At 35.4% G+C, this 13903-nt stretch overlaps 1 protein-coding gene across 1 annotated transcript in view; it reads left to right on the top strand.

Moving 5' to 3' along the window:
• Nucleotides 1-8541, top strand: part of LOC135213024 (V-type proton ATPase catalytic subunit A-like) — a 57640-nt gene extending 49099 nt beyond the window's left edge. Inside the window, 6 exon segments of the mRNA XM_064246834.1 lie at nt 236-314; nt 316-435; nt 3569-3805; nt 4023-4591; nt 5012-5276; nt 7791-8541. Coding sequence (XP_064102904.1) covers nt 236-314; nt 316-435; nt 3569-3805; nt 4023-4591; nt 5012-5276; nt 7791-7952 — 1432 coding nt within the window. The 3' untranslated portion in view covers nt 7953-8541.
• The last annotated feature ends 5362 nt before the right edge of the window (nt 8542-13903 follow it).

The following is a 13903-nucleotide window of genomic DNA, read 5'->3' on the forward strand; positions in this document are numbered from 1 at the left end:
ATAGAATTCATGTTAAAGATAATTGCAATTTTATTGAATAAATATTGACTTAAATTCTTCAGGTGATTCTAAATTTTTCTTTTTTTTAAATGGTTGTTTGCTGTCTGCAGTGTTTTGCATATCCTTTTGTGTTAATTGTACAAGCAGTGTATTTGAAGTGTTTTGCTAATTTTGGTTTTTGTATTTGATACTTGTGCAAATTTTTTTTTTATTTGCAAATCATACTACGTTACAGGTTGGAAAGTCATATTACTAGGAGGGACTTGCTTTGGTTCTGGGTACATGAAAACACCATCATTGACCACAAGATTGTTTCTTCCCCCAAAAGCCCGTGGTACAGTTACATACATGGCTCCTGTTGGAAACTACACAGTTGATGAAACTGTATTAGAAGTAGAATGTGGAGAAAAGAAAAAAAGTACACCCATGATGCAGGTAACTTAATTTTTAAGTTCTTAATATTTTGCAGGTTAAGTTCTGTCTAGATGCTGAATTTGCAGGATGTATGTTTCCTAATAATCTGTGACCTATAGGGAGTTCATGTATTAGATGATTTTAGATGTATTGATAGGGATGTTATATAGTACAGGGTCCGGTGCTTAGGAAAAAATTCAGTTTTGTGCAAAAGTTAACCCTCTTACGCCGGAGCCCTAAAAATCAAAACGTCTCCCGTATGCCGGGCCTGGTTTGGAACGTGACGCGCCGGAAGTGGAAAAAATAATTTTTTTCAAAAAATTACAGCGCGGTACTTTTTGAAGATTAAGAGTTCATTTTTGGCTCCTTTTTTTTTTCATTGCCTGAAGTTTAGAATGCAACCATCAGAAATGAAAAATATATCATTATCTATATAAATAATGCGATATATGGTAGCAAAAAAAAAAAAATTCATACATAATTGTATTCAAATCACGCTGTGCAGAAAACGGTCAAAGCTAACCAGTTACTTTTTTTGCGTTGTATTGTACACTAAATTCGATCATTTTGATATATAATACATTGTAAAACAATAAAAGCAACACCGGAAAAATATTATCACAAAATGATGTACGAATTCCGTAACGCGCGGACGCAAAAAAATATTTTTTTCAAAAATTTCACCGTAATTCTAAATAATGTTCTAGAGACTTCCAATTTGTTTCAAAATTAAGACAAATGATTGAATATTACGATACTGTAAGAGTTTTAGATTAGAATTGCAGATTTCGACCATTCGACGAGTTAAATTGACCGAATGTCGAAATTTTAATATATATATTTTTTCATATGCACATATTTCGAAGATGGAAAAAGCTACACCTTCAATTATTTTTATTGTATTCTTCATGAATTTGCGCACATTTTGATATATGAAACTCTATAAAAAGCTAATATGAAAAGGAGCAAATACTTAGGATAATGCCATGTACGTATTTTCGGAGACTTGCGGCCGCAGAATCGGCGCGCCGGGAGTTGAAGGATAAAATATATTTTTCAAAAATTCATCCATAAATCACAATATGTTTTAGAGACTTCAAATTTGTTTCAAATGAAGAAAAATGACGGAATATTACTAGGCCGTAAGAGTTTTAGCTTACATTGCGTTTTTCAACTATTTCGGTAGAGTCAAATTTGACCGAACGTGGTTTTTTTCTATTTATCGTGATTTATATGCAAATATTTCAAAAAAAGAGAAAAGCTACAACCTTCAATCATTTTTAGTTGTATTCTACATGAAATTGCGCACATTTTCATATATAAAACTTTATGTAACAGCTAATTTTAAATGGTGCAAACATTTCGACAATCGCACAAAAAATTCTGATTTTTTCGGAAGAGTTACCGCGCGAACGTAATTTTTTTTTTTCATAAATTCACCATAAATCGAAATATTGTGCTAGAGACTTCCAAGTCGTTGCAAAATGAAGGTAAATGATTGAATATTACTAGAATATAAGAGTTTTAGCTTACAATTGCGTTTTTCGACCATTTCGGTAGAGTCAAGCTTGACCGAAAGTTGAAATTTTTGCACTTAACGTTATTTATATGAAAATATTTCAAAACTGATAAAAGCTACAACCATGGGTGTTTTTTTTTTGTATTGTGCATGAAATTGCGCACATTTCCATATATAAAACTTTATGTAACGGCAAATTTAAAAGGGTGCAAACATTAGGACAATCGCACGAAAAAATTTATCGGAAGAGTTATCGCACGAACGTAAGGAAAAAGTTTTTTCATAAATTCACCATAAATCGAAATATTGTGCTAGAGACGTCCAATTTGTTGCAAAATGAAGGCAAATGATTGAATATTACTATAATATAAGAATTTTAGTTTACAATTGCGTTTCTCGACCATTTCTGTAGAGTCAAAGTTGACGAAGGTTGTAATTTTTTGCACTTATCGTTATTTATATGAAAATATTTCAAAATTGATAAAAGCTACAATCATGAGTATTTTTTAGTTGTATTGTGCATGAAATTGCGCACATTTTCATATATAATACTTCATGTAAAGGATAATTTAAAATGGTGCAATAATTATGTCAAAGTGACAAAATAATTTCCGAGATGTGTCACTGATACTTTTTAGTGCGATAAGAAAGAAATTCGCGCTTGCGCGCCTGCGTATCGATTGTAAACAAAACAACGCCTTGATCCGTGAACTCCCAGCATCCCCCAAGGCGCGTGATACAAAAGTTTTCGGCTGGTAGGCCTATAAGTATTTTTCCGCGAATTTTTAAAAAAACTTTTTTGAGCCGACGTATGATACGTCCAATCGGCATACGGGAGACATTTTGACTCGACGTTTTAATACGTCCAATCGGCGTAAGAGGGTTAATTACCTAATCAACTCATTCACCACATTTCATTAATGATCATAGTACTTGCTTTTGGGGTTGCCTTTGTGTGTGTGTCGCAGTACATTGTAGTGTTTTGATAGTAACAGTGAAAAATTCTAGAACTGAAAATTTTCTATGCAAAACTTTTATTTAATCTCATACTATTGATAACTAGGTTTTTGGGATTTATAGCTGGAATCAAAATATACCTCATCAAAAAGTGCTGCAAAAGTTGGCAGGGTGACTATTATTTTTGGGGTGGAAAAGGTGCTTTGTTATATTGGTGGGGTAATGCTCAGATGTGACCTAAAGCTTATGCTTGTTGGAACACTTGAAATTTTGTTTGCTTGTTTGGTTACATCCTCCCATTTTTACAATAATAGTCATATGTAACGAAAATGCCCTGGAAAGTAATGCTTTCAAGTTTCCCCCCTTATTTGACAAAGTAGTTGAATTTAAGCTTAGATGAAATTTGAGTAGAATAATTTGAAAATGTAATATCATAATAGCAAGTAGATATTGGGGTGGATGAGGAATTAAACAGGCACGTTTCTTGTAACGTTATGTCATGTACCTAATGTCAGTCAGCTTTAGTTCTGCTTCATACATATTTATAATTATTAGGGTCTTAATCTTTGCAGTAATCTTATGGAGTTGAGAGATGGTTTTCATGTAGTTCTCCTTAAAATGAATTGCCAGCAATTTTTCTTACATTTTAAGTTTGACTTACAATAATCTTTCCTAAAGGTATGGCCAGTCAGACAGCCCCGCCCAGTTAGTGAAAAACTTCATGCCAATCATCCACTGTTGACTGGCCAACGTGTTTTGGATGCTCTCTTCCCCTGTGTCCTGGGAGGAACCACTGCTATTCCTGGTGCTTTTGGTTGTGGCAAAACTTGTATTTCCCAGGCCCTTTCCAAATACTCAAACTCCAATGTTATCATTTATGTTGGTTGTGGTGAGCGTGGAAATGAGATGGCTGAGGTAAGTTATAATTTTTTTTTAGATAATTTTCTTTTTGATGATTAAATATCTTTGTGTATTTTGAATAATAGATATACTGTAGTCTTGTATCTGATCTGCAATTCTTTCTTATTTGACATCACTTGGGTGATAGTACATAAAGATAATGTAGTGTTGCTTGTCTGCTTGTGTGTATTTATATTAGAATTAATAAGTATAATTATTTCTTCTTCAATAGGTATTAAGAGATTTCCCAGAACTTGAATTGGAGGTTGCTGGCAGAAAGGAGTCTATCATGAAGCGTACATCTTTAGTAGCCAATACCTCAAACATGCCTGTAGCTGCTCGAGAAGCTTCTATTTACACTGGTATTACACTCTCTGAGTATTTCCGTGATATGGGTCTTCATGTATCCATGATGGCTGATTCAACCTCCCGTTGGGCTGAGGCTCTTCGAGAAATCTCAGGTCGTTTAGCTGAGATGCCTGCTGATTCTGGTTACCCAGCTTACTTGGGTGCTCGTTTAGCCTCATTTTATGAGAGAGCTGGCCGTGTGAAATGTTTGGGTAATCCTGAACGTGAAGGGTCCGTCACTATTGTAGGTGCTGTATCGCCACCTGGTGGTGATTTCTCAGATCCTGTTACTTCTGCTACTCTGGGTATTGTACAGGTGTTCTGGGGTCTTGATAAGAAGTTGGCCCAGAGAAAACATTTCCCATCTGTAAACTGGCTTCAGTCATATTCAAAGTACATGAGAGCACTGGAAGACTACTATGACAGAAATTTCCCTGAATTTATTACTTACAGGTAATTTAAAATGTTAGTTATTGAGCTTATACGGAATGCAAATGTGACAATTTTCTTGCTACTGCTTCTAGTTAAGAAGTATGTATGTACTTTGTAACTAGATTACCAGTTCAGAAATCCTAAAGAAGTTATAATTTGTTATAGAAGTTAATTTTTTTATACAATACTGTTGTATTTTTAATGTAAAAGAAGAGTCACGTCAGCTTTTTGTTCTTAATGTATGCCCAAATAGACACCAATTTGCAGTTCTTCCCCTTATGTTTGAATGTGAAGTGGTGGTGCCAGTGTGTAGCAGATTAATTATGCAAATACAATTTACCCGACTTTTGTAATTTTCATAAAGGATACATCTACTGCTTAATGGTAATAATACCTAATAAAATGTGAGATTGATGACATTTATTCTCTCTCTCCAAAAAGAACCAAAGTGAAGGAAATTCTCCAGGAAGAAGATGACTTGGCAGAAATTGTGCAGTTGGTCGGTAAGGCTTCTTTATCTGACTCTGACAAAATCACTCTAGAAGTTGCTCGTATCATCAAAGACGACTTCCTTCAGCAGAACTCTTACACTCCATATGATCGCTTCTGTCCATTCTACAAGACTGTGGGGATGATGAGGAACATCATTGCATTCTATGATATGTCCAAACAGATTGTTAACCGCACAGCTCAGAGTGACAATAAGGTAAGTAATAAATCTGCAGTTTTATCTTAGGGCTTACAGTATTGGAAATCTTTCGATGATGAAGAATCCTGTGTCGTAGTTAACTAGAAGCAAAAAGGTTTTCCAGCTTCATAATTTACCAAAATTTTTGAGAAATTCAGTTTGTGGATTTTAAAATTTTATTATCCATTTTATAGGTTATTTAATACTTAAATTTTATCCATACATATGCAATATGGTTGTACATATCTTCATTTAAAAATGTTTTTAGGAGTTAGAGACATGGTATGTCCTCATATATTAAATTATTCAACTCTTCAGTTATTATATGTTCCAAGTTCTTGTGCAGATTTTTTCCCACATTTCTTATATGTTCTATTGATGATTCTGAGTTTCAAGGTTTCCCATATTTTGAACCCCTGAGTATTGAACATTTTGTGTTTGCATTTTTTAGAAATAAACAATACATTAGGTTCCACAAATACTGAGGTTAGGTAATGATCAGTACATGAGACTGTATTTTTATTTACATATTTGCTTTATGTCTGAAAGGAAAGTATTGATTGGCAAACAGGAATATAATTGAATTTTTTGGCTTAGGATGATGCAAAGATTTTCAGCTTAACCTGAGGCAGTGGATGTAAGGAATTCTTCCTTGACCTAGCACCTTGAGCCAATGTTTGGCCAGCCCAAGAAGAGTCTACTTGAGACTCAGTGGTCTGGAAAAACTAACCCCTATTAATAATAACAATATTTGGAGAGTTAAAAATGTTAGCTCGGTTGTCAGTTATGCAGTACTTGTATGTAATCACACTTAATTTCTTTTGTAGTTAGCAGAGTATAGTGCTTGTCTTTCATTGTTTAAGGTAGTATATGCAAACTTAAATATCAGTGGATTCAAGGTAAACTCAGGAAGATTTTGTCCAAAGCTTACAGGAGTTTAAAAGTAGATTAGTATGGATGATAATCTACCCTCATTCATTGTAGAGTGAAACCATCAATTACCAGTCTTGAGGTCATGTGTATCAAGTGATAAGATTGTTGGCCTGGAAAACAAGATTCTTCAGTATGCTGAACTCCAATAAAACAAAATCACTTCTGATTAGCAGATCTCATATAGATTTCCCACCCCATCCTCCCCTTCAGGTGGATGGAACTCTGCTGATTGAGTCTGAAGCTTTAACTATTCTAGGTGTAACTTTTAACTCGCATCTAACTTTTAAGAAACATATAATGAAAGTGTCAGCAACTGCCACACAAAAGTTAGGCATATTGTTCGTAAGACCTCACAGTATATTTATAACGGTGATAAAATCAGTGCAACCTGTTGTAGGTCATTTGTACTTCCTTTACTGGAACACAGTTCTCTAGTGTGGATGTCTGCTTCTGCCAGAGATTGATCTTTTTTAGATTGAGTGGCTCATGGTGATAGGTTTCTGTTTCCTAATAGTAGCAGTTATGACTTGGACCATCAACGGATGGTCTCTTGTTTGTCCCTTATTTATGTCATATTTTAAGAGATCTTTCAAATTCACAACTAAGCCCCGATCCCCTTCATCTGCTAAGAACAACCAGGTTCGCTGAACAGTAACACCAATATGCAGTAAAGGCGCCTTGTTGTCGAACTTCTCAGTTCTAGAGGTCCTTTATTCCTCACACTGTTGGACTGTGGAACAGCTTCCCTTAGGATGGCCCATAGGGTATAACTCCAGAAGTTGAAACCAAAATGCAATACGTTACTACCATATTACTATTCTTTTTTCATTTTAATATATTTTCTTTTTTTAATTAGTGGGCTCTCTTCTTTAAGTATTTCCCTTTACTTCCTAATGAACTCCATATTCTTTGGAAGTTTATATTTCAAGTCATGACCTCTGTGGCCTTGTTCTATATGATTAGGTCTCATCTAATGAATAATAAAATAATAATAATATGTAATGTATAATTAAATTTTAGGAAGTCCTTAGTAAAGTGGGTGAGAACCATAAATTTGGCATTAGAAAATTTTAAGTACCATTTATTGGATATTACGTAGTTGCATAGTCTGGACAGGAAATATATCTATGGAAACAAGATCTCCAATCTGTTCATAAGTTTGTTGAAGAGACCATCCATGAATCCCAGTTGCTTGATTAGTTTATATTTTGCAGTCTGGATTAATAAATGGAAGGGGAATTCCCATAAGACTGCCTTGACATTATAAGCATTATTTATTTGACAGATTTGTAGAAATAAGGTGATGGATATAGTTCATCAAACATAGCCAGATGTAGTTTTTCTAAAATAGCTCTTAGATGTATAGAGGCATTAGAACTTGAGTTTGCCTAATTTTGTTTCAGTGGCAGCATGGCAAGTCTGGATGCTTTTTAGCATGAACAAAATTTCTGGAGGCTCTGTACCTTGTACAAACAAGTAGAGTACAGCAGAAAGTATGACTGACTTGGGTATTCTTTTTCAGATATCTGGCTAGGTTAATGCTTGGCTAGAGCCAGTTTTAATTACATATTAAAAAAAAATATTTTGCCCTTTTTGCAGGTAACATGGCAGATCATCCGTGACTCTATGGGCCAGATATTGTATGAGCTTTCATCCATGAAGTTCAAAGACACTTTCAAGGAAGGAGAGGTGAAGGTCAAGAAAGACTTTGATGAAATATATGAAAATATCCAGCAAGCATTTAGGAATCTTGAGGACTAAAGGGTGTTCTGAATAAATTCTTTTTCAGTGTATAGTAAGTTCGCACATGCTCTTGCTACTCCACGGTTGCAAGACTTGGAACCATAATTTATCTTTTCAATTCCTAGAAGAATTGTTTGTTGTTAAATGACATGGTTGTCACTGGAGTGTATGTCTTTTGTGTCCAAGTGGCTGGAAAATAATTCTGCCACTGGTTTCTTGTACAGTTTTAAAAGTCATGTGTTGTGGTGACATTATTTTTGGGAGTTTCATAATTGTAAATTTTCTTTTTATGATGAAATTACCAATGCAGTGAGGGATAAGTTTTGTACAGAACAATAAAAGGAGATACTAGATTCTCTGTGTAAATGTTAGGCACTTTGTATTTTATTTGTTGACATAGTATTGTAATTTAAGTGAATGTTGGATTGAAATGCTTAGATGTGTAGATGTGAATAGATACTTAGTGTAGTGCCAGATGATAAGAGAGAGAAATTCACTGTCTGTGCACAAGGAACAAACAAAAGTTGTTGGTGATATTACATTCCAAAACTTATATTTGAACAATTGTATATTTGTGAGTACATAGTAAATAAAGGAAATGGTAGAATTATGCTTTTATTTAAGGAGAGGGAAAGCAGGATAATTGAAATAAGTTAATACTCTGAAGTTGGACAGCGAAGTGGAAAGAAACCAGTGGAAATGGAAGACAGGTAAGACAGAAAACCCTGGGAGAGGATGAAAAGTATGGCAGGGTTTTGGCCTTGGGCCTGAAGGGGTGGTACACAGAAGCTTCAGTTCTGTCTACAGTGTGCCATGCAAGTTCCATTGTTCTTAGAAATATCTCTTAAATTTTTTGCCTTAACATTTTATCAATTTTCTCAGGTACTGCATAGGATTGATACGGAGGAAAAGTATTAATAAAATTCTTTATTATATATAATTACTTGTATAAAAGCATGATTTAATCATATTACATAACATATCTTACAACATTTAGCAATATCACATTACAGTATTATACCAACATATTTGTCAACCTGCTGCAGTTCACATGCAAGACATGAGGTATGGCTCTCATCCATATAATTTGTATTTATTTCACTGCTTGACAGTTTAGTTTTTTATCCATAACTAAATATTCTTAATGGATTAAAATCATTCAACTACTTTTTTCCTTAATGTAAGAAAGCTTTTACTTAAACATTTATTTCCTATTAAGAAACCTTCAAAAAAAAAGACTGCACTTCTAGTTTTTTGTCTTAACCAAGTAGGACTACTGAACAACTCCGTAGCAACATAACATAAGGAATCTTGCATCACTGTTTTCCAAGCCTAACCTCTCAAACCTCATTCATCCAATTCCTTTAAGGAATAATTGCTGTAGCCAACTTATTACCCCACTAAATGATTTAATCTCTATCATTACCAAGAAAGTCCTCCAACAGCTGAAAGCCAGAAAGAAGATGCAAAGTCCAACACTGATGGAACTACTCGGCCAAAAACTAGCCACGGGAAAACTCTTCTATCCTGTGATGGGCAACATGTCATGATGAGTCAATCAACACACGACATGTACAGAAAGGAGCTGTTTAACTATAAATGGCCAGGCCTAGAGAACTGACAAAGTCTTTTGTGTAACCAAGTGAAGATTGCTAAGGAATTATTAAATGGCAGCAATTGGATTTATAGAGATGCTAAGGGTCTGTTCACCTCAACATGGTACGAAAAAACAAATCTACAAAGAAAAGTAAGACTTGCCTTTAACTGTTTCCAGACATACACAGACCATCTATGAAATCTCAATCTAGGAAGTTATCTTAGTTTTACCAGACCACTGAGCTGATTAACAGCTCTCCTAGGGCTGGCCCGAAGGATTAGATATTTTTATGTGGTTAGAAACCAATTGGTCACCTACAACGGGAACCTACAGCTTATTGTGGGATCCGAACCACACTATATCGAGAAATGAATTTCTATCACCAGAAATAAATTCCTCTGATTCCGCGTTGGCCAAGCCAGGATTCGAACTCTCAATCTAGGAGACAATGGCAAGGAATGACTTGGTGGCACTCATTTTAGATGCAGCAAAAAATGTAATTCCAAGAGAAGTTGATATTACACTAGGATGCATGATATAAGATACTCATCTTCAGTGAGGTTAATGGGAGTTGTGAATGCCCTGCCTGTGCATGTACAGTCTAGCGACCATGAATGCAAGAGAGCAGGACTGGTAAAACCTGAAGTATTTCCAGTAGAACGGGTGGAAGACCTGGGAAGAATCGTCTCATTCAAGAGATAACAGGTTGGCATGAGGCACAGAGCAGGCTTGCTGAGACCCGGGTCAGGTGTACCTAGGGTGGGCAGAGCACCCGGAGGTATCAAAAGTCGCTTTTGGCAGCCCAGAATGGGTGTTTGATGTAAGTCTTATGGAATTCTTGTAATAAGTCTTCTTCAACCTACAGGAGGATTGAAGAATAGTCTTGAAGGAGGAAAAAGGAACAAGTTTGCAATTCCTACAAGGTTTTGGTGCTCTTGCATTTTCCTACAGCAAGCAAACTAGTCTAGGTTTGGTGGTGCTGTTGCTTCATGTTGAAGGCACCATGGTTGGTTCCACTGGACTATCTCCCATGACAGAGAAAAGTAGTTAGCTTGATGACTGGCTATCTTCAGAACAGACTGTTTACCTGATCCAAGACACCACAAGACGATTATGTGAACCCTAGAACGTTGCACTGATGAGACAGGTTCAACAAAAGAGCATTGGTTACTTTCCTCAGGTTCAACATAGGGGCATTGGTTACTTCCCTGAGATCATTATACACTAAAAGCCAAATGAACAATGCTGCAACTGCTGAAGGGGTTCTGAAAGGAGGAAATACCCTCAGGTTTAAATAAGATTCCCAAAGGCAATAGTTGGACCTAGCAACTTCAATCAACAAAAAAATGTTGGGGGTAGTTCAAAATTGTGGTCCATAAATCCACATCTAAAATTATTTTAGGTTAACTTGTAACCTCTCCTAATCATGGTTGTACTTTTGTAAGACTGAGTGAAACCCAGCTAAACAATGTGTAAGTGTTATTGTGCACTAACATTCAAGTACATCAGCAATTACATAGCTAGGCCCAATATGAACCCTCTGTGGCAGCACATGATTCCAGGAGCATTCATGTAAACACGAGTTCCAAATAGACCGGGCACCATTCATGCTTAGCATACACAATATTCCAGCATTCTTGGGTAAAATACAATTGATTACTGTAGTATAAACATCCCATATGTACATACAGTTTGGCACTGCATACATCAAGCGAGAAGATAGTGGAGGCTCTACCTCACGAATTTTATGAGAAGATCAGGCCTACCCTGCCTGCTCTTTGATGGCAACACAACATTTAGTACCACTGGTACCAGTCATATATGCTGAGCCTCAAATAACACATACATGAAAGAGTTCTAAGCTGTGGTGTTTGGTTCTGCATATACACCAAGCAAAAAGGTAGTATAGTGACTAATTCGTGAAGTAAAGATGCACTGGCATAGTATGCCTGCTCACATGATGGTGGCACAAAAATCAATGAAGCAAAACTAGTAGAGGCTACTCCAGGTCTTTGGCAAATTACAAGCAGATGGGAGTTAGAATATACTGTGCACAAACAGAGCATCCTAGCACCTGAGAGCATCATACATATAAACCCCCTCTGTATGTGCGCAGTCCAAAGACTGTACATGCACTGAGCAAGAAGGTAGCACTGTATCTACCATGCATGCTTAGGGAGAAGCACAGACATGAGTCTTGGGCAGTCGTTCTGACTGAGATGATGAGCAGACGTGGGAGACTAGGTGTACCAAGTCCTCATTTTACAGTCGTATGACTGTGAGACCACTTATGCCTATCAGAGCAAGATGATAGCAGTGACACAACCAAACCACACACACACTGTATGCGCTTTCATGAGCCACAGCATACAATCAATAACACTGAAACCAGCCAATGTGCCATGGGGCAAGGATAAGCTGTGCAAGGGATGGAGTTCCAAGCCATGACCATCCATGCTGTGAAACTCCCTCTGTTTATAGTAGAAGCCTCTGAGTCTGTGGCAGGCAACTAATAGACCAGGACATAACACAGCCGCATACGACACTATACATACACAAAGTAACAGTGCTGACCCTCCAAAGCACATTCCTTTTCCCAGAGTGGTGTACAAATGAAAGGAGCAGGAAGGGATACAGGGTGGGAAGGCGGGAGTTGTAGATTATAATGTTATGTTACTCTCCCTTCTCCAACGGTAAGGATCCACCGAAATGGAGAGCATACCCTAACTCATGCCCTTCAGACCTCCATTATGCACAATGTTTTCCACGGTAAAATAAACAAAACACTTAAAATGCAAGGAACACAGAAAGACATCTTATTTGAAAGCAGCCAAAGAAAAAGTGCTGGGTGAGGGCAGTGAGCAAAAGGTAATACCCAACTTATTGCCCTTTAACAGTTAACAACTTTGCAATAAGTTTAAACAACCAACTCAAGTTTCCACTGAGGACTATTCCTAAGTAAAAGTCAATTGTTTTATTTCCATACAAATAAGTATTTCATCCAATACAAACAGTCATTCTAGAAATAATATAACTCCTACATTAAAGAAAGTAGTTTAAAGGTTAGTACAATGTTCTATATAAAATTTTAACATTTTTAGGAATTTGTGAACATTTACCTTTAAAGATTCCTTTTATTCTACAATGATAAATTATTTACTTAGGGTTTATCAAAGTTGCCTAATTAATTAATAAATAATGATAATAATAATACCATAATATTTGTGGTCTAGAGCACTGAGTGGTAAAAACCTTAGAATATGAAACTTTAATTTCTGGATACCTCTTGTCTTCAATGCCTGCATACAACTGACAAATTATGAATCAATAGATTTTAAAGCTCTTGAAACCATAAACTATGGTGCGAATATAAAGTTTAATACAGTTCCTCTATACATTTAATACAAATTTCCTCAACACAGAAAATAATGTTAGAGAAAACTAGCATTTCCCTCTCCATAATGGGTAAAAACAACTTATGAGACCTTGGTAATTTGCTTCAACTGGAAACTTTACATTCATCCACAATGATTAAATAAAAAAAAGAAAAGCAAGAGGGGTTTTGCTAAGATTTCATCCTACAATCAATTATCAAAAATTCAAAAGCACCTTTATATATTGGTTATATAGCTGAAACTTTATAATAATACAGCACCCAGTTTTATATATAAATTTTTTTCACATGCAAAAAAAATTCATAAATACAGTTACAAAGTACGTACAGTGTATTCAAAATATAAAAACCATGAAAATAGATCTCCAAACTCAAATATATGATGAATAAATTGCCATCACAATGTCAATCATACAATATACACACAATTAACTAATTTACCATGGAAGTTCTTAAACAAACAACAGAAATTTTTTTTACATTTAACTGACAATACAACAGTAATTTATCAAAATGGAGATTTACTCCAAATATTATTATGCCTGTTTCAAAAAGACAACATGGAAGTAGTGAGACAATTTTTTTGGCTTTGTTGTCAATATCCAATGGACATGCAAATCCTAATGATACATTATTTGCAAAGAATACAATCAATATTTTATTCAATGCATGGAACAATGATGTACACAGGAGCTTTCTATTTCATTTCACTGGCAACAACCAATGAAAGCACGGTAATATTCAAAGAAGCCTGAATAAGTATAATAAATGAAAACAGGTATATAATATATATATATATATATATATATATATATATATGAATAATTTGATCACAAAATATACAAAACGTGATGCTATGTATAAATAAAAGGTAATGCCACAGAGGAAAATGAAAAACAAGAACTGCAGAGATCTTTCGGGTCTTAACGACCCTTTACTATACTAAAAGCAAGTCTTGCCTTTGGTAAAGGGTCGTTA

This window comes from Macrobrachium nipponense, chromosome 42 (genome assembly GCF_015104395.2).
Source record: "Macrobrachium nipponense isolate FS-2020 chromosome 42, ASM1510439v2, whole genome shotgun sequence".
Classification (NCBI taxonomy): domain Eukaryota; kingdom Metazoa; phylum Arthropoda; class Malacostraca; order Decapoda; family Palaemonidae; genus Macrobrachium; species Macrobrachium nipponense.